Genomic DNA, 27,071 nt, shown 5'->3' with positions numbered 1-27,071 from the left:
ATATATATATATATATATATATATATATATATATATAGAAAACTGCCAGTGCTGTGATGGTATTAATAACCAATTTCCACTAACCCCTTCAATACGAGGACGCCTTTTTTTATATTTTATTTAACCAACACCATACGATTTCATTAAGCACAGACGGACCCCGTACACAAATGGTTAAAAGCCAATTATGTGCTCTATAAGAGAGTTGGGTAAATACTAAATAGAGATATATTCTCAAGGTTGTGAGTTGTGACAAAGCTACATACCGTACTGTGACTCACTACTCATGAAAAACAGGTTACACTCGACGGCCCTTTGTTAAAAGTGTATCAACACTTTGGTGACGATGTAACTTGTACTGTCATAATAAACCCTGAGGTGTAAAACACATCATTTTGAAGACTGGACCAACAATAAATCATAAATGTTGGGATATGAAACTTGTATTCCTGAGAAGTCTGCAGTATGTCTGGAAAAAAGAAAAGAAAATTGGTTAACAACAGTAGAAGTGTTATTCTTAATTATCAAATAACTATAAAATACATAAAATAACTTTGAGTTTTTAATATGCGAGAATGAAGAATACGAGTAATGAAAATTGCGCACAACATACAGTAAGTGAGGATGTCATGTTATAGAATAGGTAGGCCTATTATATGATTGTTACCGCCATTGGAAAACAAAGAATTAGAAAACAGCTGCATATTGTATACGTTATTTTTAGGAGATCGTAAGAAAAAAGAAAAGCAAATGAATATCCAACTTATTTTTATAAAATATATTATGTATACGTTATACAAGAGCGAGGCTTGTCAAAAAACACTTACCTCGCTGGTTTATATATAAATAAATCAACTTTAATATTTCATCAAATAATGTAATGATACATAATTATACGTCCACTTTAATATAACCATGACTAATAATTTTTTCATAATCCTACTGACAATGAGTGGTACGGAAGTAGGGCACGTATGCATGACGGGCAGACGGACACAAAAAGATCAATATATTCCTCTTCATGCACAATGGGGTTATAAAATTTATTATGGGTTATATATAGTACTACTGGCTCAGGGCACTGTTATTTCAGTAAATGTTGTGGATTATAGCTGGCGAGAATGAACAACGTGAGAATGAGGTCACTGTAAGGACGAGCGGGTAAACATGTCACAGATCAATAAACTCGGCCAGTATCCCGCACGACTGCTTCTGTAAAGATGATGGCGGTTATCAGTTGTGATACTTTACTCATTTAGTGCTGACCTTAATGGATTAATGGCGTAGTCTACATCACTTTATAATACAGTACTTTTTATTTTAGGATGGATAAAATCAGAAACAATTATTTAAAGGAGTGCAGTGGACCAACCATGGTAAGTTTCATATATAAGACTAGTACTATGTTAAGACTGGCTGTCATCGTGCGGCATGCCAATAATTTCTATGCGATATCACACGTACCTGAAAATACAATAGAAATAAAAAAAATCCACATCCCTTAGCAGCTAAGTTTTATTCCCGCTGGAAATAATTCACTTCATTGAATCTCCATTGTATCTATTAAATTTTTTAACTTGATATCTAGTGTATAATTTAACAGAATAGATTCTTAGACTTTAGCTGTTGAAGCGTAGAAATACATTATCAACAATAATATAAAAAGAACGACTACTGGCATTATGAATAAATAGCATCATTACTAAGTTCTACAATACTCGTCGACCACAACTAAGAATTTATCTATTTTTAATGAATTTGACTTCCCATTTAGTCCAATACCTTAAAGTGGTTCCAGGATTCAACGACTGTAGAAGAAATGGTGGCAAGCATAAAGGCGGCGTGTTTGGCAAACACGGTCCGACCAGCAAAACAAAGAGACGTTTTGTGTCACACTGGGATGTTTTGTTGGCGCATCTGCCCAACGCAATGAAAACAACGACAAGGCATCTAGACGTGGATCACCATGGATCCCGTTATTACAGTCGAGGCCTTGCAGGATTGTGCTATAGTACTTTATTTGCTGAAGAGAGGCATCTGCTAAAGCTAAAGAAAAGACATGGATGCGTCGTGAAGTTTCTTTAAAATTGGCGATGGTTGGCTGATCAAAGAAGACCCTGAATAATGATTTAATATTACTTAAGAAGTTTTAAAGTGACGAATAAATTGAAATACGTCACCGTTTATGTGTTGTATTTTAAATTATTACGGTTTCATGAATTATTTCAATTTTACTTGAAATTATATGAAGCTCATTTGAGGACTAATCCGACCAGCAAAGATCCCCGCCAAACCGTTGTCCATTTCCAGCAGAAACAGAATTTCTGCTGCTTGCTGGGTCGTCAGGCCAACGGCCAGCAAAACGCGCAGCATGTTTGGAGGAAAGTGCCCAATGTGTCGCCGCCTTAGTTCCAGTGTGTATTAGGAGAATAGTCACTGGAGAGATGATAATTATCAGCCTCTGTTCTGTTTACTACTGAAAAACCCAGATACCGCATCCGCATCCAACAGTTCATCTCTCAACTATTTTTAAATTATCTCTTATAACAGCTCAAAAAATGCTGCACTGGTGTTTGTTAGGTTAAGTGCATTTAGTTAGAAATATGAATTTTTATCTTGTATTCTCTTTGAATTTGGGAACCACGACCTGTTTTTCATTTTATATTTGATAACCTTTCTCCATAAAGGAAAGGGCGAAATGTTTATTTAAATTTTGAAAGCGTGTTCCTCATCCCCTGGCGATTCATGAGCAACGAAGATCATTGAAAACATTTCTAAAGTAAAATAGAACGCGTGATTAACATATCATCAAGCATAAAGCGAAAGAGAAAGAGAGAAAGAGAGAGATGCTGGAGATATCACCAATACAGTTTTATGTTAAAAAAAAAATTCGAGTACTGAACTGCAATTTTGAAAATATTTCCTATGTTATTTGCCGAAACGAATGAGGAAATGTATTACCTGTAAATGTGACTCAATTAAATTGTGATTATGAGCATTTGGCGGAGGTAGACCATGAAATAAGCGTCAACAGTCTTTACCTTGTAGGGGTATCGACATATTAAAGTCGTCTAGCACTCAGGATGGAAGGAAACTCTAATGTGGTTTTCTTGTATAATATATAAGTTATATGATAGACAGTCTGGTGCTGGAGGTGCTGTGTGGTGAGGGGCTGCTTGGTAGAGACGTGCGGTGAGTAGCTTGTTGAAGGAGGTAGATGTGCAGGAGCTTCGTTAGAGAAGATGTTGCCTGTTGCTGGCCTCCTGGTTGAATGAATGCTGGACAGCTAGGAGCTTGCTGGAGGAGGTGTTGCGTGTTCAGGAAGATGGGCCAGAATGAGAGTTGGTTGGTGAGGAAGCTCAGAGAAGGACATGCTCGCTGGCGGGAGCGAGGACCGCCAGGCAGGCGAGGAGATGCGAGGGGCAGCCAGGCAGCGGCGGAGGAGGAGGTGTTGCTAGTTCAAGAAGAATGGTCTGACTGAATCTCAAGGGAGAGACAGAGCTTATATACCCAGCAGCAGCCGCTATGAGTCATGGTGGGAAAACCCGAGAAGTAGCCGGTGAATAGTTTCGTTGCTAAGATACGGTAACATCTGGTTGGTTGCTAGGGAAGGCGGCACATTGGAATGTGATAGCAGGTGGTGGGCTGCTGCGCAGTTAGTTTGTAGGGGAGACATCCACTACAACCTCCTTCCTTCCTCACCTTCCTATCCTTACCCCCAGTACCTCATCTCTCCCGTTTCTATCCTCGCCGTCCTCCACTCCCTAAGTTTCAATTCCATCCTCCGACTACTCCCTTCACATCTACTATCTTCCTCGTCTATCTTCTTTCTTGCATTTTTCCTTCATTGCCTCCCTTTCCATCCCTTTTCTCCATCGTTTTCCCTTTCTCCTTCTCCCTTTCTCTCGCTCACTTTCTGTTTTACCCCTTCTTCCCTCACCCTTCTCCACACAGATCCACAATAGTTCCACCCTTAATATTGGCATTTCTCTTCCTTTACTAGCTGCTTTCTCCTGCACTCTCACACCTTCTCATATACCTCTCCCACTCTCCCTTTACGTCCCACCAATGATTATTTTCATCCATACACTTCTCTCACTCACCTTCACACACCCTCCAACCGAGTCACGTATCCCTCCCAGGCTCTCACATATACCTCTTTCTCCATCATCACCTACTGCACACGCACCCTCCCTCATACCCATATGCACCCTCCCTCACACCCATATGCACCCTCCCTCACACCCACACACACACACACACGTCCTCCCTCACACCCATACACTCATTCTCCCTTATACCCACACACTCATTCTCCCTTATACCCACACACTCATTCTCCCTTATACCCACACACTCGTTCTCCCTCACACCCACACGTTCTCTCTCACACCCACACACTCGTTCTCCCTTACACCTTCCTACGCATTCATACACTGACACATACGCCGTTAATAATATTTATACCCATACACTCACCCATACAAACCTTTATACACCCAAACTATCTCTCATACACCCTTTTTACACGCCCGTACACCGACACTCACCCTCACACACCCCTCTCACGCACTAGTACACACTATACAATCCCCTCCTACACGCACACATCTCTCCTACTCCCACACGTTCCTCTTATACACATCTACATAATCTTCTCACACCCACCCATTTGCCTGTCCTATAATCCCATTCACATTCCCCTCCCACTCAAGCCTGCTATTCCCATTGGCTTCACCCTACGTCAATTTACTATGGGATAATTGTGAGCAGTTTTTTCTTCTGTCGACCCAGGAGACCTTATGAAGCCTAATAAGAAACTAAAAGGCGTATATGGGGAATGGGTCACTTGATTGACCAATAACATACAAGTGACATAAGTGATACAAATATGATATATAATAACTAGGTGGGGAGAAGCTCAAACTACAGGGCATTTCAACATAGTGACAGTGCAAAAAGGTAAGATTGACTGGGAGTGAATACACTGGTTGATTACAAGTTATTGATAATTTTTACAATGGTTGGGACTGGGCTGTTCTTATAGCGTTCAGTTCGTGCTTGTATGGGCTGGATGCGGTTGTGGTGTCGAACCTCAATTCTCGGACGAGGGACCTCGGGTGGTAGGAGGAGCAGGTGTCGAGGATGGTGCAAAAGCTTCTCACCAAATTTGCAGATGAGGTCGTGGTGATTGTCAGAGAGAGCCGAGAGGGTCAGTGTGTTGAGCGCTTCTTGATATGTGGAGTAGGAAGGGGAGAGAATAATCTTGCATGCCCTCTTTTGCACTTTTTCTAGGTGTTTACGTTGTGTGGCATTTGGGGAGGAAGACCAGGTAGGGGAGGCATAGGTGAGCTTGGGAAGTATGAATGTTGAGTAAACACTAAGGAGCTCGGGCGCAGGAACTCCGAGGGACTTGAGTCGGAGGAGGAGGTGGAGATGGAAACTGGAAGATTTTACAACTTCGCTGACGTGTGTTTTCCAATTTAGTTTGTTGTCTATGGTGACGCCAAGAAGCTTAGTGGAATCTACAATCTGGAGTGTGTTGGGACCTAAAATAATGGAAGGGGGTGGGACAACGTCGGAGGAGAGGTTGATGTGCATAACCATGGTCTTAGTATGGTTGATGGTGACGTAGTTATTGGTGGCCCAATTTTGGAGACTTCAATAAATCCTGGAGGGAGGTATAGTCGGGAGCAGAATTGTTGACACTGATCCCAATGGTGGAATCGTCGACATATTTCCAGCGAGCAGAGGTTTCTTTTAGGGCACCATTGATAAGCATACTATGCTTCCTTATGCTGCATAAGGAAGCATAGTGGTCCTATCTTGGTGACTTGGGGGACGCCACAGTTGAGTGACTGAAAGGTGGAGACAGCCCCTCGGAAGCGAACAGCTTGGCGTCGGTTACTGAGGAAGTCTGTAAGCCATGGTATAAGACTTCGAAACCCGAGGTCGATTGCTTTGTTGATGATTAAATTATGGTCGACTAGGTCAAATGTCTTGAAGTCAATGAAGGCGACAGTTGCAGACGTTTTTCGTTTTGTAAGATGGCGGTATATGTAGTCGAGAAAGCTGACAAGACAGTGAGTGGTGGAGGAAGTTTTCATATTACCAAATGGCTGAGGATCTATGGCGCCTGCAATATCAGCATAAGCCCAGTCAAACACGAAACTTTCACAGATTAAGCTGGGTATTGGGGTGATGGCAATGGGTCGTAGTTCATTGAAGGATTGTGGGCTGGTTGACTTGGGCACTGGTGACACATATGAAGTCTTCCATTCAGCTGGGCATCTGGCTTAATTGGGGGAAGCATTGATGATGGAGCAGAGGGGTTTAGCTAGCTCCGTTAAGTTTGTTTATGGTCAGGTTACTGTTAGGTTAGGTTATGATTATGCTTAGGTTGGATTTTGGTTATATCATGATATGATTCAGTAAGGTCTTGGTTAGGTTAGGTTTGGTTATTGTTTGGTTATTGTTAGGTCAGATTGTGAATTCATTGGTTATGGTAAGTTTTAATTAGAGTTACGTTATGGTTAGATTTTGGTTGCCTTGTGGTTGGATTAGGTTATGGATAGGTATGGTTTGGTTAAGTTAGGTTTGGCTATTTTTTGCTTAAGGTTAGGTAAGTTTTGGTTATGGTTAGGTTGAGTTGTGTTTAGAATAGATTACGACACTGACATTTAATGGACTATAGAATATCTGGCAGAGGAATTACAAAATTATATAAAGACGTCCCACACTAGACTAGAGCTCCACTGACCCTCCATTATCTTGACGCTAGTTTTACAGACAGGATACGTGTGCCGGTGGATGATTTACGGTCTCATGTGTTCCTCTCCTTCCACGCAGTTGTAAACTTAAGTGAACCCAAGTTTCTCCTCATCCTTTGGTCTTACTTCACTCTTTCCTCTGTATTATTCTCGCAGCATTATAATGCTTCTTAGTCCTGCCACAGCACCGATGGGGATGTAGGGGTGCATGTCGCAATCTTCCTCTCACTAGCCTGTAAGACACCATGCAATTCTCTTACACTTCCTTCTATTACCAACACACCATATACCTCTATCTCCCTTTCCTGCCCCTAAACACCATATGGCAGTTCCATGTCTCCTCCCCTCTCCCTCCTCTGCTTCATCCACGACCCCGCCTTCGGTAATTTTTCCGGTACCTAGTGAGTCAGCTGCCCTTCTGACCACAAAGGCCCGTAGGCGATGTTGGTCCTCACGCCGGAGGAGGACTCCCCCCTACGTAACTACAACGAAAAACTGGACCAGTCCATTATCTAAGGAATTCTGAATACGTAATTTCTGTCCGTTGTTGTTGTTGTTTTTTGATAGACTAATTGTCTGCTACGCGAACTGCTGTTTTTGGCTATTAGTCCTGATGTCACTCAGAGTTGCTATTCATTTTTAAGTTCGTGGGTTCAGGGGCATAATTGCAGTGCTTTTTTAGTGTCTCTCTCCTTTAAGAGAGTGACACAGGGTGAAGGAGAGTCCATTTACTGAGCCCGTTACCCGCCCAGAACAAGTGTGGCACAGTTCTCTCAAGTACAGCCGTTTATCTTGAGTACTGGTTATGATTCCTTTATATAATCATGATAATAACATCCGTCACTGATAACTTTAGATAAAACCTTACAACAAATTATAGTCGTTTTTCCCTGTTTCTTGTATACAATAGGTGTTTCAGCTACCAGTGTCATGAAACACTGTTCACTTAGTCTTAGTTTCTGCGACAGTCAGCTTTTAAAGTCTTGAAATGTTTTTGTTTTCGTTTTGAGTGTCTCAGCTCCAGGGTCATGAAGTACAGAACAAAGGTCTCAAGATTCTTGTGAGAGAATTTTTTTTTTAAGAATTAGGGCGACACTCGCTTGCCGTCTATCTTTGATGTAGACTCCGAATTTGATAATTTTCCCGACCAGAGTGACGCACATTGGGAGCGCCGTGTTACGATAAAGTTGAGTTACGATCACTTTTACACAAAACATTGTGGTATGCGATAACAAATCCAAAACACCTCAGAGTAATTTGTCATTGTGTAAGGTAACATTCGTGCGCCGAACAAACCAGCTCAGATTTATACTTTTATCATAAGGTAATATTGCACGCATTTGCCATCTTTGGTATCACCAGCTTATAATGTGTCCTATATTCCAGCTGATTGAGTATCAGCTGTTAAGTTTATAACAGTAAGGACTTTCTATAAATATTAAGGTGGTAGATTCTGTATGTTTAGTACAGTTTTGGAAAATAAAACTGAAGTGGGCCCCTAGAATGATGTAACGGGGAATGTACGAATTAATTTGACGGGATGACGAACTTATGTTCAGCTGAAGTATAACACTCGCCGATGAATTATTATGACTAAGGAAGAAATACTGCCAATGTGAAGACTCACTGAAGAACGTTTTTAGAATCCTTGTCGCGGAGGGTTCGGGAACTCACAGGCACCAAGACCAAGTGCATCAATGTCAGGTGTAGAGAGTAAGACTCTGCTACTGGAATATGTTGATACCTAGTCACTCTGATATACAATCCATTGCCACAAGCTATATCCGCCTCCTCATTTTTTTTTCTGCTGCTTGCCAAATAAAATTTTAGTGCCTGTTTTTGTATAATATATGAAATTCGGTATTATTATTCACGCAGTTCACTCACTACTTGTGTTACTAAGCTCACTTAAAGGTTTATTATGAGAGCGTCAGCTGAAATTTACAACTCCCTGTAAAGGCCGCGATGAGTTCATCTTCCCTCTACAACCAGTGAAGTACACCATAACCGTCTAAACATTTAATGTTCTCAAAACCACAATTCCTGTCGAAAGCAACAAAAATTGGCAAGAAAGAAAAATGAACTCGCCAGTCGGGCCCAGTGACTTCCTAAATATGAATAATGTATCCGGCCAAGTGCAAGATAAGGTTACTGGAACACGACCGATTAGAATACTTGAATATTATAATGTTAATAACTTTTAACGAGAACAGACAATGACGACAACGACAATGAAGACGATGGCACTGAAGCATAGCTTAAACACATCGCGGGACAAAACTTCAGACCGTAGGTAAGGGAGGTACATAAATATATATGTAGAGTAGTTAGATATGTAAGAAGATATTTGCATAGATGGATATTTAGATAGGTAGATATGTAGGCAGGTAGATATATAGGTAGATATTCATTAAGGCAGATAGATATGTGGGGAAATAGATATTTAAGTAGATATATAGGGAGGTAAATATATGTAGGTAGGTAGGTAGGTAGGTTGGTAAAAGTATAGGGAGATAGGCAAAACGGTAAGTAGGTAGATAGGTACGAAGGCAGATATGCACTACAAAACAAAATCCTTCACATTTAATGTTACATTTTGCTTCAGAGGAAAAAACTGGACAATTTACGTGGCTTTTCTGGAATTGCGGTAAATAATGATGCCGTAATTATCCCAGTGTCGTACGCTTGTGTGTGTGTGTGTGTGTGTGTGTGTGTGTGTGTGTGTGTGTGTGCGTGTGTGTAGCCGCGAAAGTAAAACGTTGTATAGAAAAAACACACACACACACACACACAAACACACTTGTGGTGTCACCTTATGCCGTTACCATTGTGTGTGTGTGTGTGTGTGTGTGTGTGCGCGCGCGCGCGCACACAAGGTGTTATAATGCGTCTAGTGTGGCAGCATTAGGTTAGGGTTAAGATACAAGTACTGTTTGCTTCCTCTTGCTTTCAGCTACTGCCGCTGGCTAGCCCTCGTGACGATCAGGAAAGCAATTTGCATAAGTCTCACCTGCCAGCACACAGTCTCTTTACCATCAAGACTCCTGCTATGCCTCCTCGTGCCAACACACAGTAACTGGGATCTCAGAGTATCAGTGGGCTCCAGAGGGATGGCGCATAGGCCCACTGGAATGTGGACACGTCCTGACGCCTACCAACCACTACCCCACTGCCTTGCGGATTAACCTTGGAAGGTATACCCAACGACGGTATAGGCAGAAGAGGTGACCAACATGAGAACCCAACGACTACACCGGCGAATGAAGGCAATGCATGGTGGACAGGCTACTAAAGCGAAACCCAAGAAAATGGGCTATCGGCAGTCATTTTGGAACTCTCCCTCTCCCTAGCAGTTGTAACACTTGCACCACTGGATTAGCAAAAGGGAGAGCAAAGATGTGTGGTTGCAGCCTGCGCTCCTGCCTCACCACATAAATAAACTCACGCACAGCCATAATCCAGCTCATCATCCTCCTCCTCATCACCAAAACTTCTATACTCCCAAAAGTCCTATGGCGAAGGACGAGTGGCGACGGGAGTCTCCAGTCACAATTCTGCACATGTGCGGCACAGATAAGATGATCGTTTATGCACTGGATTCTAGGCAGAGGCGCAATCTGGTCATGTCTGTGCAACTGAGCAGCCCTTTCGTGGAATCACTCTGCTCGCCCCACATGGGGAGGGGGCTAGAAAAGGGTTCCTTAAACATAGTCTGCCTAAAGAACTAACCTGACTGGACAACCGCACCCAGTAAGGTCATCCTTATGCGGTCGAAAACCTAATCATAATCACAGAACAAACTATGCAACCTCTTATGGTTGTTGCATGGAATGTCAGGACACTTCTGGATACTGGCACAAATAATCGTCCTGAAAGAAGAACCGCCCTTGTGGCAAAAGAGCTGGCCAGGTATAACATCGACATCGCAGCCATCAGTGAGTTCCGGCTCCCAGACGAGGCACGACTCACAGAACGGGGGTTTGGCTTACCTTCTTCTGGAAGGGTAAGCCTGCTACGGAGAGAAATCGTATTTATGGAGTTGGCTTTGCCATCTGCCAACGCATCCTACACAGGCTAACTGAAATGCCTGTTGGGAACAACGAGCGCTTCTTGACGCTCAGAGTCCCACTGAATCACTCATGTCATGCCTTTTTCATCAGTGCATACGCCCTGACACTGGATGGAGAGAATGACATCAGGGAGGCACTTTACGCTGACGTCGACAGTGTGCTAACCTCTAACCCCAGAGGAGATATGGCTGTACTCCTTGGTGACTTCAATGCTAGAGTTGGCAGAGATGCTGACATTTGGCAGGGAATCAATGGGAGAAATGGACTAGGCAAGTGTAATCCCAATGGCCTACTCCTCAGCAAGTGTGCTGCACACAGCCTCGCTTTCATCAACACCTTGTTTAGGCAGGTCGACAAGTTCAAGGGTTTGTGGCAACACCCACGATCCAAACACTGGCATCTCACTGACTCATTGTCAGAGAAAGAGATCGCTGAGATGTCCTCATCACCAAAGCCATGAGTGGATCAGACCACTGCAACGCTGATCATCAGCTCGACAGAGCCAAGCTCGCATGTCATGTCTCACCAAAATGGCGAAGAAAACAAGTCCCCAGAAGAGATTTTAACACAAAGAGTTTGGAGGATCCAGCGGTAGCACATGCTTTCAAAGAGCAGCTCGAACATGGGATGATATGGAACCCAACAAAAAAAGCCCAAATCCCAGTGCCGAATGGGGGTATTCTCGACACTGTCATGACAAAAACCTGCAGAGAGCCCCTGGGCCAGACTGAAAGAATATATGAGGACTCTGGTTTGATGAAAATGACCCGGAAATCAATGTACTCATCGAAGATAAACGTGCTGCTTTTACTGATTGACTGAACAACCCTTAGTCTCGGACTGAAGTTGATACCTTTTGCATGAAGAAAGCGGTGGCCCAGCTTGAACTTCACAAACTAAAGAACGACTGGCTTAAAATAAAGTATGTGAAACGCAAAAACTTGCAGATTAACACAAGATGCTCGAATTTTTCAATTCTGTGGTGTGGTGGATGTAATCCTAGACAAGGTTCTTGAAACTCCAGGGCACGAGCAGTAGGTATATTCAATAAGTGTACAAGACTGGGCGTGATAGCCAACCGATACAGGAGCGGTTACTAGGGACCCCGGACCGTAGGTAGGCCGAGGCCGATCTGAGGGAAATTAGCTAGCCAGGCAAAGAGAGTTGCTAGACATTCCTAGGACAATAAATGAGGTCTTCTAATTACTCGACTAGCGCGGTACAGACATAGTACATCGGGACATAGTAAATGAACATAGGCATTAGACATAAGCATGGACATCAGACATGCTATAATAATATGTAGTGATACAGACATGTGAATAAATGGTACAATGAATGGTAACAAGAGTCCTGGCGTCAGGCGTGTTCACATATCTTGGTATGTACATATCTATACACCTCCCTCCCCCTTTACGCTCGTAGTGCAATCTCGAGCGGCTACGGACTCTTTTTCCATGAGTCGGGGGGAGCGGCGAGGGACAATGGGAGGATCAACTGACGACCTTCGTTCCTGGTCTGGGCAAGGGGACACAGGGGACGGGGAGGAAGGTTCGTCACTAGAGGATGGCACTGGGCGGAGGTGGCGTCTGTTTCGCCACCACACACGACCACTGGGGAGGCGGACTTGGTACGAACGAGGCTCGCCACGGCCCATGACGACCCCAACCTTGTCCCAGCGGTGTGACGTCGGGTCCTGGATTCGTACTTGCTGGCCGACGGCCAACCTGGGAAGGGGGCGGGCTTGGGCGTCATAGTGGCTTGTCACTTGGGCCATCCGGGCAGCCTCACGGCGGTCACACTCGTCCGCCTTGATCTGCCATTCATCTAAGAAGGACTGGGGGTGGGCAGGCACACAAGTACGAAGGGGGCGGCCATACAACACCTGGGCAGGAGAGCGTCCGGCAGGGGTAGGGGTGTTACGGAGTTCCAGTAGGCCCCTGTCGAACTCCTCGCAGTCCAGGTTCCCCGTCGGTGCTGTCTTGAGGATGAGGTATTTTACGGACTTTACCGCTGCCTCGGCGTGGCCATTCGCCTGCGGGTAATGAGGGGAGGTGACGATGTGGTGGACGCCCCAGCGTTCGGCGAAGCTCTTGAACTCGTGGCTATTGAACGGGGGCCCACCGTCGGTTCGGAGGCGGAGAGGCACTCCGACTTCCCGGAAGAAGCAACAAAACATCCGGATGACCCTGGAAGAGGTGGTGTCCCGACCACAGGGAACTACCACGGGCCATCCAGAGAGCCTGTCGGCGACCACCAGGAAAGACTTTCCGGCCACATTAAAGAAGTCGGCGGACACGGACTCAAAGGGCCGCTTTGGGAGGTCGTTGCACAGGTACGGCTCTTGTTGCTGGCTGGGTTGGAGTTGCTGGCAAGGCTCACAGGCCTCAACCGTGCTCTTAATATCGGCGTCAATACCAGGCCAGAAGACGGTCTGACGGGCTCTGCGCCTGGTGGCTTCAACGCCGCGGTGGCTGTCATGGAGGCGGGATAAGGTGCGCCGGCGGAGGGCAGCGGGAACGACGATCCTGGGGCCGTACAACACCAGCTCTCCGTCCGCATAGAGGCTATCCCTTAGCTTCCAGAAGGGGAGGGCGGAGGCGTGAATGTCGTAGCGGTTGGTGGGGAATCCAGCGGAGACGTAGTCGAGGAGTTGGACGTATGCCGGGTCTTGAGCGGCGGCGATGCGAAGCTCCTGGAGAGTCCTATCGTCTTCGATGGAGGGCGTCGTCGTCGTCTTGTCAGCAAGAGAAGTGGCTGTGTGTGTCACTAAAGACCGAACGTGAGCAGCGGCCATGGTACAGTCGACTTCATCTTCAGGTGTGGGGCGACTAACAGGGGCTCGGGAGAGGGCGTCTGGTATGCACAGAAGCTTCCCGGCGCGCCACACAGCTGTAAAGACGTAAGGGGCGGTCTTCTCTTTGAGACGTTGGAGGCGAGGATTTTCGATGGCGTCCAACGTGTAGTGATTAAGAATGGGTATGAGCGGGCGATGGTCCGTCATGAGGGTGAAATGCCCAAGGCCGAACAGGTAAAGGCGGCACTTGGCCATAGCCCAGGCGACTGCCAGCATCTCTAGTTCAATGGTGGCGTATCTGGTCTCCGTGTCCGTCAAAAACCTGGAGCCACACTGAACTAAGCACAGTCTACCCTGGCCGTGGTCTTGAAGGAGGGCATATCCGAGGCCGTATAGACGGGAGGCGTCGGTCTGGAGGACCACTGGTAAGGACGGGTCGAAGGGTGCCAGGACTGGTGGTGACAGCAACGCCTTCTTAACATTCCTGAACGCTAGGTCGTGGTCAGGAGTCCAGAGGAAGGAGCGCTTGGGGCTCATGAGGGGGCGTAGAGGTTGGGCTGATGTGGCGATTTTAGGGGAGAAGTCGGCCAGCTGATTTACCAGGCCCATAAATGAGCGAAGGTCGGTCAGGTTCGCTGGAGTAGGGAAGTCCCTGATGGCCTTGACCTTCTCCTCATCAGCTGAGATCCCCTCTGGCGAGATGTTGTAGCCGCAGTAGTTAACTTGGGGGGCGGCGACCACAAATTTATCTTTGTTCAGGGTGATACCATGGGCACGACATCTTGTGAGCATCAGATGAACTCGGTTCAAGTGGGCCGGGAGATCATCGTCGAAGAGCAGGATGTCATCTACGACCTTCACGCAGTTGGTGACACCCTGCAGAGCCATATCCCCACGGAGGCAGTACGCATCCCCCGTTGCTGCGAAGCCCATGGGTCCGCGGCAGTGTTGGAAGCGGCCGTAGGGCGTGATGAATGTAGTGAGGTGGCGATCTTCTTCCGCCAGGTCGACTTGCCAGTACCCATGTAGTGCATCCGCCGTGGTAAAGAACTTTGCAGACGGGGTGACGCTGCGGACTGCTTGGATGGGCGTAGGCGATGGATGGGCGGGACGGGAGACCTGCGAGTTGAGATGGGTGAGGTCCACTGTGATGCGAACACCTACAGGCTTGGGTGCCAAGACCATAGGGTGGCACCACTCGGAGGGCTCCTCACCGGCGTGTCTGATGATCCCCTGCTGCACCAGAGAATCGAGCTCCGCCTTCACCTTGTCCCGTATGGCAAAGGGGATAGGCCTGGGTGTGTGGATGGCGAAAGGCGTCGCGCCAGGCTTGAGGTGGATTCTCATCGGGGGGCCTGTCATCTTCTTGAGCGGCGTCTTCTGGAGGTCGGGCTTGGAGACAAGGACGTCGCTGAACTGACGAAAAAAGAACTCCCGGGCGGCAGCAGGTGTGGTCATGGCTGAAACAGGTATCTCTGCACACCTGTTGAGGTGTGTCACAGCGAGGATGGGCTTTGGGAACTCGGATGAGACGATGGCCAAGTCCTGACAATGGCCACATGACAAGAGAGGGGTTTGGATGCCCTCATGGACGTGGACTGTGGCAAGGCAAGACTTGGGACCGAGCTGTAGTGTTGCCTTGAAGCAACCCAAAGGTGGAGACATCGGGGACCCGTCCGCTGTGAGCACGTCGTTCATGGCTGTGGGTGACAGGCTACTCCTGGGGATGTTGAGGGCGTCCAGGTGTGTTGGTCCAATCACCGTGATGTCCGCGCCCGTGTCAGGTATCATCAGGAGGTTGGAAGAGTTGGTACCGTAGGACAGACGAACATTGACGGGCTTGGGGGACCTGTCACTCGAGGTATCATCCACGCGTCGGCATCCTTTGTTATTCTTGGGAGACGGTGGTGTGGACGTTCTGTCGGGCTGTGAAGAGACGTTTTGACCTGGAGATGGAGGCTTCTTGGTGGACCTGCAACACTTGGCGAAGTGTCCTTGCTTGTTGCAAGCGTTGCATGAGGCCTTGTTGGCAGGACATCGAGGTGTGCGGGGCCAATGGCCTTGAAACCCGCAGTTTCGACATGTACTATCAGCCGCAGGGCACTTTCCTGGACCATGCTGGCGCTGACAGTTTCTGCAGGATTCGGGAGAAGGAACTGGTGACTGTGACGGGGGCTGTGGAGAGGACGTCGTCTGCATCTGGCGTTGATTCCTCTTGTAGGTGGAGACGGCGTGGACTTGAGATGGCGATGAGTGTATAGCTGAGGCAGCCTCTCTTGTGGCCTCATACGACCTGCAACAGGTGACGAAGTCGGTGAGGGAAGAGGCGGCGTCGAGGGTGAGGAGTTTCTGAAGCAGGTCCTCGTCACGTACACCCATCAGCAAGATCATCTTGAGCTGGATCTCAGCACAGGTTACAGGATCGCCTGTACATAGGTCCACCTCGGTTGCTAGGTCCTTAAGTCGTGCATAGAAGTCTGAGAATGATTCCCCAGAAGCTTGTTTGCAGGATAGCAGTTCCCTACGACGCAGAGCTTCATTGCGGAGGCCACGGAAATGACTCTGCAAGGCGTTTAAAACCTCTGTCACTGACCTGGGGGAGTCAGGGGGGATGGCCAGCGTGTGCTCTAGGAGGCGTTGAACATCGAGGGAAATGCACGATCTTAATTGGATGAGTTGTTTATGAGGGGGCATTCGGTAGAGGTCAGACATAACAGCAAAGTCTTCGAAACGACGTCGCCATTGACGGTATACTTGATATGTTGCATCAGATTGAAGAGGTGGGGGACTGGGAACTGAAGACTTGCTGTGCAGGGGTGTACTCGAGACGGCAGGCGGTGGAGGAGGCACGGAGAGGTCGACGAGAGTTGAGACTGGAACAGGTGGTTGAGAAGACACTGAGGCATACCTAGGGGAGATAGGTGACGTGTGAGGAGGCGTTGTCTGAAGGATAGATGAAGAGGCTGAAGCTGGCGAGTTGGTTGTGGCAGCTGGTGAAGTCGTCCTCGTTGCCAGCAATTCCAATAGGTCCAGGAATTTGCGGTTATCAGCTTGGTGTTGTTGTTGAAGTTGAAGGCGGTAAGCTGATTCCTCTGACTGTCTTGACAATTCCTCTTGACGTCGTTTTTCCTCCTCTAATTGACGTCTTTGGGCTTCCTTCTCTTGAGAAACTTGTAGGAAGTGGATTAACTGACGTATATCCTGGCTCCCATCCTTTGAATTTGGCGCGCCCGGCGTGTGAGGCGTGAGGGGGGGTGGGAGGGTCTGTGAGGCGTCGTCTTCCTCATAATCCTCATATAAATTTCCCAGCAAATCGTCGTGGTCAGACATCTCGTGCTTGGTATTGTTGCGATGGGAAAGACAAGGAGAATAAGGTGAAGTGCTATATTTTCGCCAATGGATTTGCTTAAGTGCAGGAACTGGCTGGCAAGTAAAAGAGTACTGACTGTAATATTTGTGAAGTGAGAGGAGGCGGCTAGCGGCGGTGTATTCCTCCGCGCGCCCGGGCGAGATGCTGGTTCAGTGGGAGGGGACGCGGGCAGTGGCTTGCGAGCCTCCGTGGATGGGGGGTGTATGCCGGAAGTGCTGTCTTGGAAACTGGGCTGAAGGCGTGTCTGCTACCTGTAGGGCCGCAGAAACATAGCAAAGAGACATGAAAGGCACTGCACTTCACTTAGGGCACTTCACAAGGTCACAAAGCACTTTAAATCCAGGGGCACTGTGGAGTATATCTTCTGGGCGGGAAACAGACGAGGCCGGGACAGACGAGGCCGGCTCTTGAGGCTTGTAAACTGTCGTGTTGGAGCTACTCAAACTGCGCCATGTGGTGTGGTGGATGTAATCCTAGACAAGGTTCTTGAAACTCCAGGGCACGAGCAGTAGGTATATTCAATAAGTGTACAAGACTGGGCGTGATAGCCAACCGATACAGGAGCGATTACTAGGGACCCCGGACCGTAGGTAGGCCGAGGCCGATCTGAGGGAAATTAGCTAGCCAGGCAAAGAGAGTTGCTAGACATTCCTAGGACAATAAATGAGGTCTTCTAATTACTCGACTAGCGCGGTACAGACATAGTACATCGGGACATAGTAAATGAACATAGGCATTAGACATAAGCATGGACATCAGACATGCTATAATAATATGTAGTGATACAGACATGTGAATAAATGGTACAATGAATGGTAACAAGAGTCCTGGCGTCAGGCGTGTTCACATATCTTGGTATGTACATATCTATACAAATTCCACTAAAACATTTTATCGGGCAATCACTCATGGTGGAGCTCGCTCCGCTCATTCGATGGTAACTCCCTAATTAAAGACGAAGAAGGCATCCTTCAGCACTGGAAAGAGCACTACCATTCGCTGTTCAACGGAAACACCGGTGTTGATGTCCTAACTACCCAGCAGGCCTCTCAGCATCCAGAGCTGGCCCATTTTAGCTATCTTTCATCCATGGATGAGGTAGCTACTGCCATGAGACAGATGAAAAATAACAAAGCCTCAGGGCCTGATGGAATCCCAGTCGAGGTGTATAAAGCAGTAGGACCTCTGCTTACCACGCTCTTAAAGACTCCTCCATCGTCAATATTTATAAGAACAGGGGAGACCGGTCAGACTGTGGCAACTACGACGGGTTCTTGTTGCTGTCCATAGCTGGGAAGATTGATCGCCCTAGTTCTCCTAAACAAACTTCTTCCTGAGGCGGAAAACTTCCTCCCAGAATCTCAATGTTGCTTTAGACCAGGGGTCACCAAACTTTTTTCACAGTGGGCCGGATAACTGAAAGAATGACGAGCGCGGGCCGCATAATCATTCTGTTCAAAACTTGCAAGCCAGAACGAAAGCTCTGGTAACGTCAGAGCGTAGTTTTGAGCTACCACGAGCCGGGGAAGGACTTGGGATCCGGCCCGCGGGCCGTAGTTTGGTGACCCCTGCTTTAGACCATCATGTGGCATCACTGACATGATCTTTGCTATCTGCCAGATACAGGAGAAGTGCAGAGAACTTGTACATGGCTTTCATAGACCTAACCAAGGCCTTCGACTCGGTCAACAGGGAGGCCCTCTGACGGACCCTCAGCCATTTTGCCTGCCCACCAAAATTCATCGACATTGTGAGGCAACTCCACGATGGCATGGACGGCAGTGTCCTACAGAATGGCACCAAGTCTGTGTTCTTCCCCATCCACGGGGGTAAAACAAGGATGTGTACTGGCACCAACTCTCTTTTCCATTTTCTTGGCTGCCTTCCTTACTTGTGCCAGTGCCCATTTAGCCGGCGGGGTGGACATCCAGTACCGGATGAACGGTCTTTTCAACATAAGCTGACTCCAGGCAGGAACTAAGGTGTCGGCAGCTTCTATTACTGGACTTCAGTATGCAGACGACCTCACCCTTGTCGCTCCCACTGAAAGCAACCCACTGGAGATATTGAATATCATTACCTATGTCCATCCTCCGAGTTCGCTGGGAAGACAAGAGAGCAGATACCAATATTCTCGGACACCAACTACGTTGGACTTGCTATGTTACCCGCACGGACTACAGTAGACTGCCAAAGCAGCTACTTTACAGTCACCTAACGAATAGTAAACGTAACGCTGGCGGGCAACTGAAAAGGTATAAAGATAGTCTTCAGACAAACCTGAAAAAGTGCCAAATCGACCCACTCACCTGGGAGACGATTACTCCACACCATAACGCTTGAAGGAGCACCACACGAGAAGGTGTCAATACTTTCAAATTAGTCCGACTGCAAACCGAGGCAGACAAGCGACAATGCCGGAAAGACTGCCGCCGCCCCTCCCGCACCGAATGTAGCCCTCCACATGTTTAACATCTGTGAACTACCCTGCCGGTCCCGTATCGACCTCTCTAGTCACCTCAGAGAACTCATATATAATTTTATCATAGCTGGATGATTGTCATGCTCGACTCCGGATGACAGCAAAATAGTAGTATGTGTGTGTGTGTTTGAGAGAGAGAGAGAGAGAGAGAAGCGTATGGAAAGGAAGGGAGGGTGGGTGGGGTTGTTAGAGGAAAATGGAGAGAGACGTGCATGATAGGGAAATGCGTGGGGAGGCAGGTAGAGGAGAGGCACGTATGAATGAAAGGAGAGAGGCGTGGAGAGGCAGGGAGAGACGAGACAGGAGGAGGGAGGGAGAAGAGGCGATAGGAGGAGGAAGGGAGCGCTGAATGTGTCCCGCGTGTTGTGAACCTGGATATGGGAGGTAAAATATTTTGTGTTCGTCGCTCAACCTTACTAGTGGTGGACACAGTGGCGCAGATGATAGGATTATAATATATGCCTGTGCGCGTGTATGTGTGTAAGAACTGTAAACTCTTTTTAACTTTTGTGTATGGTAAGTGTGTGTGTGTGTGTGTGTGTGTGTGTGTGTCTGTGTGTGTGTGTGTTTTCATCATAATTATATTTTATATGGACAAAACCCATTGTGAGAAGAAACGGAGCACACACGCACACACGCACGCACACACCACCGTATACTTATATACATGTTTTTTTAATTTTTTTTTGGATTTCAAAGCCATCAACGTAAGGGAGGTCATTAGGCCTGTGGTTCTCCATAATAACCGCAGGTCGTGAGCCAGCAGGAGTTCAGGAAACATTGCGTGGTTCTGGAAAGTCGAAAGTATTCGGGAAGTTTCTGGGGGAGGGGGTGAAGGAGGGACGGAGGTGATCGAGATTTCTCCCGCTGACAGGTGTGCTGAGGTCTCGTAAATATTTCCCCTCGTGTGTGTTGGTCTTGCCAGTAAACAAAAACATTGCTTTTGTTGACATGGTTCTAATTTCCTTGTCATTACTCCCGCATCAGTCGGATGGTCAGTGCTCTTTTCTCCTTTTGACTTGTGTATGTCAACAAGGTGACTTCGGAAGGTGAAGATAACGTTCATACCCCGCATTTTATATAAAATTTTATCATAACATTTAAGCCGCTGTTGTTTTGGGGTCAATAAGTTAAAGGAAGATCGAAAAATAATTAAATATGACATACAGTACTGTGATACTCTCAGTCCACCGCCCAACCAGGATCTAGATATTCACTTTAGAAACAATGACAGTAAAATGCACAAGGAGTCAGTTAAATACAAAAGCAAATTGCAGGGTCTCAGTCCAATGGACATGTAAAATTCACAGTAACCAAGTTCAATGCACAACGATTCATATCAATGCACAAATAAAATGCACAAAATCTCGTTACACTACACAAACAAATTGCATAACGACTCCACTGAAAACACAAAAAAAGAGATCTATACACTGTTCATCTTTTATTGGGTGCCTCTGTAATATACCAGTCACCTGAGCTGCTGGTGGTGGTAATGGTAGTTTCTGTGGCTTGGCAGGTTATGGCTGCTTCGTAAATATTTTGTTCGACTCCGTGTACTTCTCACCGGTTTCTCCTCTCCATCTCCGTTTGTTCTCTTTTCATTTCACTTTGTTTTTATTGTTATTATTCCTCCAATTTTATCAGACTTTTCGTTGATTTCTTTATCCTTGTTATTTTTTTCTTCCGCCATTCCTTTCTTCCTCTTCCTTTTTCAGGATTCGATTCCTTCGTTCTATTTTACTTCACGTTCTTTCTCACTCGTTCTTTCCTTTAGCTGTATTTTTCTTTCCTCTCTACCCCCTTCTTTATCATTGTCTTTCCTCCCAATTCATCATTTTCCCCATTCTTCCTCTCTCAACCCTTATCAATCCCCTTCCATCCATCATTTATTCACTTTATTTCTTTTTCCTTTCCTACCATATCTTCTTTACTCCACCCCTCTGAGCCAAATAAATTTATCGCTCTGTCTGTCTGTCTCTTTGTCTTCTATACAGTATTCTTCTTTTCATTCTGTCATATTCTCTTTCCTAGGGTTTACTTGCCATCAGCACCTGGATCATTGCGGTAATGTTCCATATCTAACCCATCTTGGAAAACAAATACGATGAAAAAAAAATGTATCTCAGTTCTTGCCAAGTTAACGGGGAGTTAACTGAGTTCACCCATACAAAAAAAAAAGAAGAAAAAATGTGATATGTTGTCTTTGGTTAACAGAGTTTATGACGCTGTAAGCTACCGTACTGTACTTGTGCTTGTATCGAGTTTGTACTGTACTTTTTTATTATTATTTTTTATTTTTTTTACCTGTGTTTGTATCTGTGTTTTGAAGCCAATTTTATTCGAATTAAAGTATATTTTTTATGTTTCAAATGTGGTTTCGATCTAGATTTTATTTATAAAGTCAAAATCAAAGATTCTTGCTTGTATACGGATGTTTTCGAAGTAATTCTATTGGATTTAAATAATGGTTCCTTTATTATTACCTACAGAATATTTTGAAGCAGTTTTATTCGAGATAAATAACAGTGCGTGTTTTACGTTTCGAAGTAGTGTTATTCAAAATCATGATACGCACTTGTAATTATGTTTTTATAGGATTTTATGCGGAAAATGAAGACTTTCGTGCTTGTAATGATGTTTATACAATAATTTAATTCGTATTATAAAAAAGAAGACTAGTTACTGACATTTGGAGCAGGTGATATACTTCCACTTAGGTTCTTCTGGATGTAATGACAAAATTATGGCGTAGGTGACTAAGTTGTGTTCACGAGCGGCAACATTGCATGGTCGTCCGAGTGGTTGTGCTCTCGACCAAATAGCTTCAATTGCGTTGTTGGGTAGTAGAAACTGTCAAAATTACTATTAAACATTATACATAGTTTACCTGGGTAGTTGATGTCCGGACCTCTCTCTCTGTGTGTGTGTGTGTGTGTGTGTGTGTGTGTGTGTGTGTAATGATGAACTCAACCAGACATTTTGTGAGGTTTTCCAGCTCATAGTTTCCACACTGCTGTTACTACACGTCTTCCTTCCCACAACAGTAAACACCAACGCAAGAACTATTCCTTGGACGTCCTCTACAACCGCCTCAGTAAGTAGTATGTCTCCTTGCGTGCTCAACAAACGACTCTTGAAATGTATTATTCGTTTTTACGCGGGAGAATTCAGATTTTTATATATTTTTTTTAGTCAGTACAGGTTCTAAAGCGATGCACATAATTGTTCTGGGGATTCGTTGGTGACGGATACCGGCGGTGGGAAAATATCTGGTTGGAAAAGAATGTCAGATTCTGTCTTCGGGAGAGTGGTATAGGGTGGAGTACAATAAACAGATCAGAGAGTTCGGAGTAGAAGTATTTTCGTCGATTTCCCTCAATTTCCTTGATATACCAGACGTATATCATTTGGTTTTTGTTGAGAATTTTCCTTGGATTATCGAAAAGATGAACAATATGATAATACGGAGGAAGTAAGAAAGGGAAGGTGTCCAGCAAGAAGGAAAGATTTTGTAGAGGAGTCCCCAATACCCACTAATACTGATCTAACTAATGGAATCTTTTTTCTTCTCGGGATTGAGGGATATTTTCTTCAGTGATGTTTAACATGAACATTGAACACGCCCTTTTTCCTTGTCTATAATCTATATTTTCTATTATACGGGTAAGGAATACTATAATTATTACAGTAGCTATCACAGGATAACGACGACTGGATACAGAATGATATAACATACGATTACAGAAAAACCTCCATTTAACGGACTATATGGAGAGGAATGTCTGTTATATCGAGGTTTTGTTACATATCAAACCTCAGAAAGTCTTGGGAAAAACAACTTTATAAAATAGTAACGTCTCTATGTATCAAATTATTTATCTATCACTAAATTAATCCAAAATGCAGTCTCTGTCAATCTATTTTAAAAGTCTCTGTCAAATTGTCTATCAAAAATACTGTCTTTATCAATCTATTTACCTATCCAAAATAATTCTCTCTCTATCTACCACTCTATTTACCTATCTATCCATCATTATCTTTACTCCTCTCCCACTTTCGTATAGGGTGAATCAAGAGGAGGGAAATAAACGATAGAATGATAACACTAATAAAAAAAAACGCTCTAAGTTTCTTCTTTAATTTTTTCTGCTTCATTTTTCAGAACGTTTGACTTCCACGAATGTTTTCCTTATTATCTTGATTAGTTCTTTTTGCCGCCTGAGTTTCGTACCTTGCTGTACCTGTAACCCCTTTAGATTGTATAGTAAATTTGTATCGCTTATCGTTTGTGTACCTGCACTCTGTGTTTATTGCATATATATAAGTTAATTCAATGAAAACTTGTAGGACAATTTTACTGAATCTCTCTCTCTCTCTCTCTCTGATCAAATAATCCTCTATACAAATATACTTTTCTACAACAATGAGCATGTACTGTAGATTGTCCTGACTGTAAACTGTATTCGTCGCCTTGAAATATTTCTGTAATAGTGAAATAAAACTTTCCCTTTATGTATTTTTCCATAACCCTCGGGAGTGTTCATTCCTCGACTGATATGGCAAGTTTTATAATATGACTCCACCACAAGTGTACTATTCTGTAACCTTTTACTTTCCGACTACCGTGCTGTACATATTACTTCGAGTGATGTAAAAACTTGTGGGGTAGCACTGTAATATAACTGTCCTATTCTGAAACATTGTACTGCTTGTCTACCTTTCCGTATTGTCTCACTTCTATAACTGCAATAACTTGTGGAATAATACTGTATCGCTGTAGAAGACGGAAGACTCGTGTATTGTGTTTGGACTACAAGGAGAGAGAGAGAGAGAGAGAGAGAGAGAGAGAGAACTCACCTAATGTAAGAGCAGAACGACAACACACACACACACACACACACACACACCGAACTCTACGGTAAGCACACGACCATCCAGACAAACTCGATACGACATGCCAGAATTTTAACTTGACGGTTCAAGACAATAGAGCCATTGTTTACAAAACATTACATCATGGATTGAAAGAAATGAGAAACGTTACGGGGGCTGGGAGTCCATTACTGGCAGACACGAGATGTGTGATACACGAATTTGCACACTATGGGTCTCCGTCAACGCTGCCTTGGGTAGGAGAATGGTTGAACTGATTATTCACTCCTACAGTATATTTGGCATGGGAAGAAGACTTGAAATCCACTAAATGATAATGTCGAGGTATACTGAAAATTGTGAGTTAAATATTATAGAAAATTAGCGAATTATTTGTAGAAATGACGAAATATCCTGAAAAAATTGACGAAATATTTTACAAAACTGACCAACTGTACGAAAAAATGTGACGAAATTTACTAATAATATCACGAAATAATATGACGAAATATACTAAAATTGTCGAAATATACTGAAAAAGACGAAATATTAAAAATAGACGAAATTTAATACTCAAATAATCTTTCAAAAAAGTTTTCTTTTTTACAAGCTGGTGGTGAGATGGTTATACTACTGGTACTGACTCGCACAACAAACTAGTGAAAAATATGATGAAACATACTGAATAATGCGAGGAAATATACTGAATAATGCGAGGAAATATACTGAATAACGTGGTGAACTATACTCACTAGTACGATGAAATATACTTAATAATGTGGTGAAATATACTGATCACTGTGATGAAATATACTGACAAATGGGTATTGAATAATGTACCGAAATATGCTGAATAATGTGACGAAATATACTGCATAATGTGATGAAATATATTGAGAAATTTGGTGAAATATACTGATTAATGTGATGATATATACTAAATAATGTGATGAAATGTACGGAATACTGTGACAAAATATACTGACTAAAGTAATAAAATAAACTGAATGATATGACGTTATATACTGATTGTGAGGAAATCTACTGATTGATGTAACAAACTATGCTGAGTAGTGTGACAAAATATTATGGTTAAAAATGACGAAATATAATGAACAATTTGACGATATCTATTATCCGTAGGCACATCCCGTCCTCCCTAAGTTAGTTACAATGATGATAAAGTAATCCTGAAAAAAAAGAAAGTACTGAAATAAGAGAAGAATAAGAAGGAAGATGATGCATTAACAAAAGATTTCAGATGGTGTTTATTTACTTCCCGTCCATTGTAATTCCTCGTATGGGTGGTGACCTGTATCGTATTTATTTGTTTGCTTTAGTCCGGCTTGTTTTTATATGTGAAGGCCAATTTCCTACACGCTTTGTTGTTTGTTTGTTCTGTGGTAAATGTTCTACTTTTGGTGGCCGCTGCAGGAGAGGGGGAAGAAGGTTAAAATGGACAATTACCTGTAAACTGAACGACTAAAGGCTCACACTGTGTCGCTGGTAGGGTGGTTAATCGGAAGATGAAATAAGGTGGGGCTACTGTTCACGTGATCTCAGCAGATGATTTACATTGAAGCTCTACCTTAACAAGAGAACATGTGACATGAATGGTCTATCGCGGTTCCTGAGCGTATTTCGCGATTTTCTGGGCGGAATTCTTATACATCTGTTAAGGAACAAACTTGTTTCGTAGTACAGAGCCCCGTTACAGATAGACGCCTCCGCCTACTTACCCACAGAAAGTCGCGCGTGCATTCACAACAAATAATAATCGTTGAGGACTTACCGTCAAATATCACGGAGTCTGAAGGTCCTGGTAGGCATGAAGGGCTTTATGGACGAGGGGTGTGAGGGAGGACACCGCTTTGCTGACTGTGGACACATCCACCTCCGACGGGACACCCAGAGACCTGCCAAAGCCCAGGTCGATGAAGCCTAAGTAGCTGAAGAAGGCGATGGCGACGAAGACCAGGATGATGACGTTAGTGACGTTGAGAGTGAGGAGATTCGAGTACGAGGTGGCGCGCGCTGCTTCCACCAGCATCTCCAGCAGCTCCTTTACCATGTTGTCATTTCCGGTGATTTTCGAGGAATCTGGAGACTCTTGTGATGCTAAGTGCCGCAGATCCTCATAGGCTGCTGTAGGGTCCTCCTTGGCACTGACGGCGAAGACGCAGGCGGTGAAGAAACAAAAGATTCTGAGGAACTTCATGATTTATGGAGTGGATGTGTGAATCCGGGAGTGTGTGATAAGGGAAAGCGTATGGGGAACCGCACTCCACTACTGCTTCGTCGAGACTACAGTACGGTAGAGGTGCCCCGCCGCTATCATAAGGAGCCACCGTTATGCCGGTCCGGGAGGGAGAGGTGGGGAGGTGGACGGATTGTTTAGGGGGTGGGGAGGGGATGGTGCGGGTGGGGACAGAATAACATTAAGACGAAGGGGGTAAAGAGAAGGGTGAAAATTAGAACCGCCTTCAGTTCAGATAAATTTTAAGGATGTAAAACTGACGACGCGTCTTGTGTGGCAGGTAATTCTTGTTGACATGTAAATCAATCCAGTCGTCACACTAGATTTACCCTTATTGTCCCACTGTTACTCTAATAGTGTGCAGTTTTGTTGAGCTTGGTCTACCCTCTTCCTTTAAATAAACTGGTAAAATAAAGGCATACTAGGAGTCTGAAGATAATAAAAAACAGA

The 27,071-nt window shown here is 44.9% G+C and overlaps 2 protein-coding genes across 2 annotated transcripts in view; one reads left to right on the top strand and one right to left on the bottom strand.

Moving 5' to 3' along the window:
• LOC121876723 (multiple coagulation factor deficiency protein 2 homolog) overlaps window positions 1-27,071 on the top strand; it is a 100,111-nt gene that overhangs the window by 23,679 nt on the left and 49,361 nt on the right. The window lies entirely within an intron of this gene.
• Window positions 50-26,656, bottom strand: LOC121876797. Its single transcript, XM_042382246.1, has 2 exons — window positions 26,157-26,656; window positions 50-469 (listed from the first exon to the last, which is right to left on the bottom strand). Exon 1 carries the CDS (start codon window positions 26,580-26,582, stop codon window positions 26,166-26,168), a length of 417 nt encoding a protein of 138 aa, XP_042238180.1. The 5' UTR covers window positions 26,583-26,656; the 3' UTR covers window positions 50-469; window positions 26,157-26,165.

This window comes from Homarus americanus, unplaced genomic scaffold, assembly GCF_018991925.1.
Source record: "Homarus americanus isolate GMGI-L3 unplaced genomic scaffold, GMGI_Hamer_2.0 scaffold51859, whole genome shotgun sequence".
Taxonomy (NCBI): domain Eukaryota; kingdom Metazoa; phylum Arthropoda; class Malacostraca; order Decapoda; family Nephropidae; genus Homarus; species Homarus americanus.
Note: the sequence above shows the minus strand (reverse complement) of the source record. Positions and strands in the feature narration are given on the sequence as shown.

What these genes read in the sequence shown, in the direction of transcription:
- LOC121876797 (XM_042382246.1), bottom strand. Translation starts at nt 26,582, where the DNA reads ATGAAGTTCCTCAGAATCTTTTGTTTCTTCACCGCCTGCGTCTTCGCC.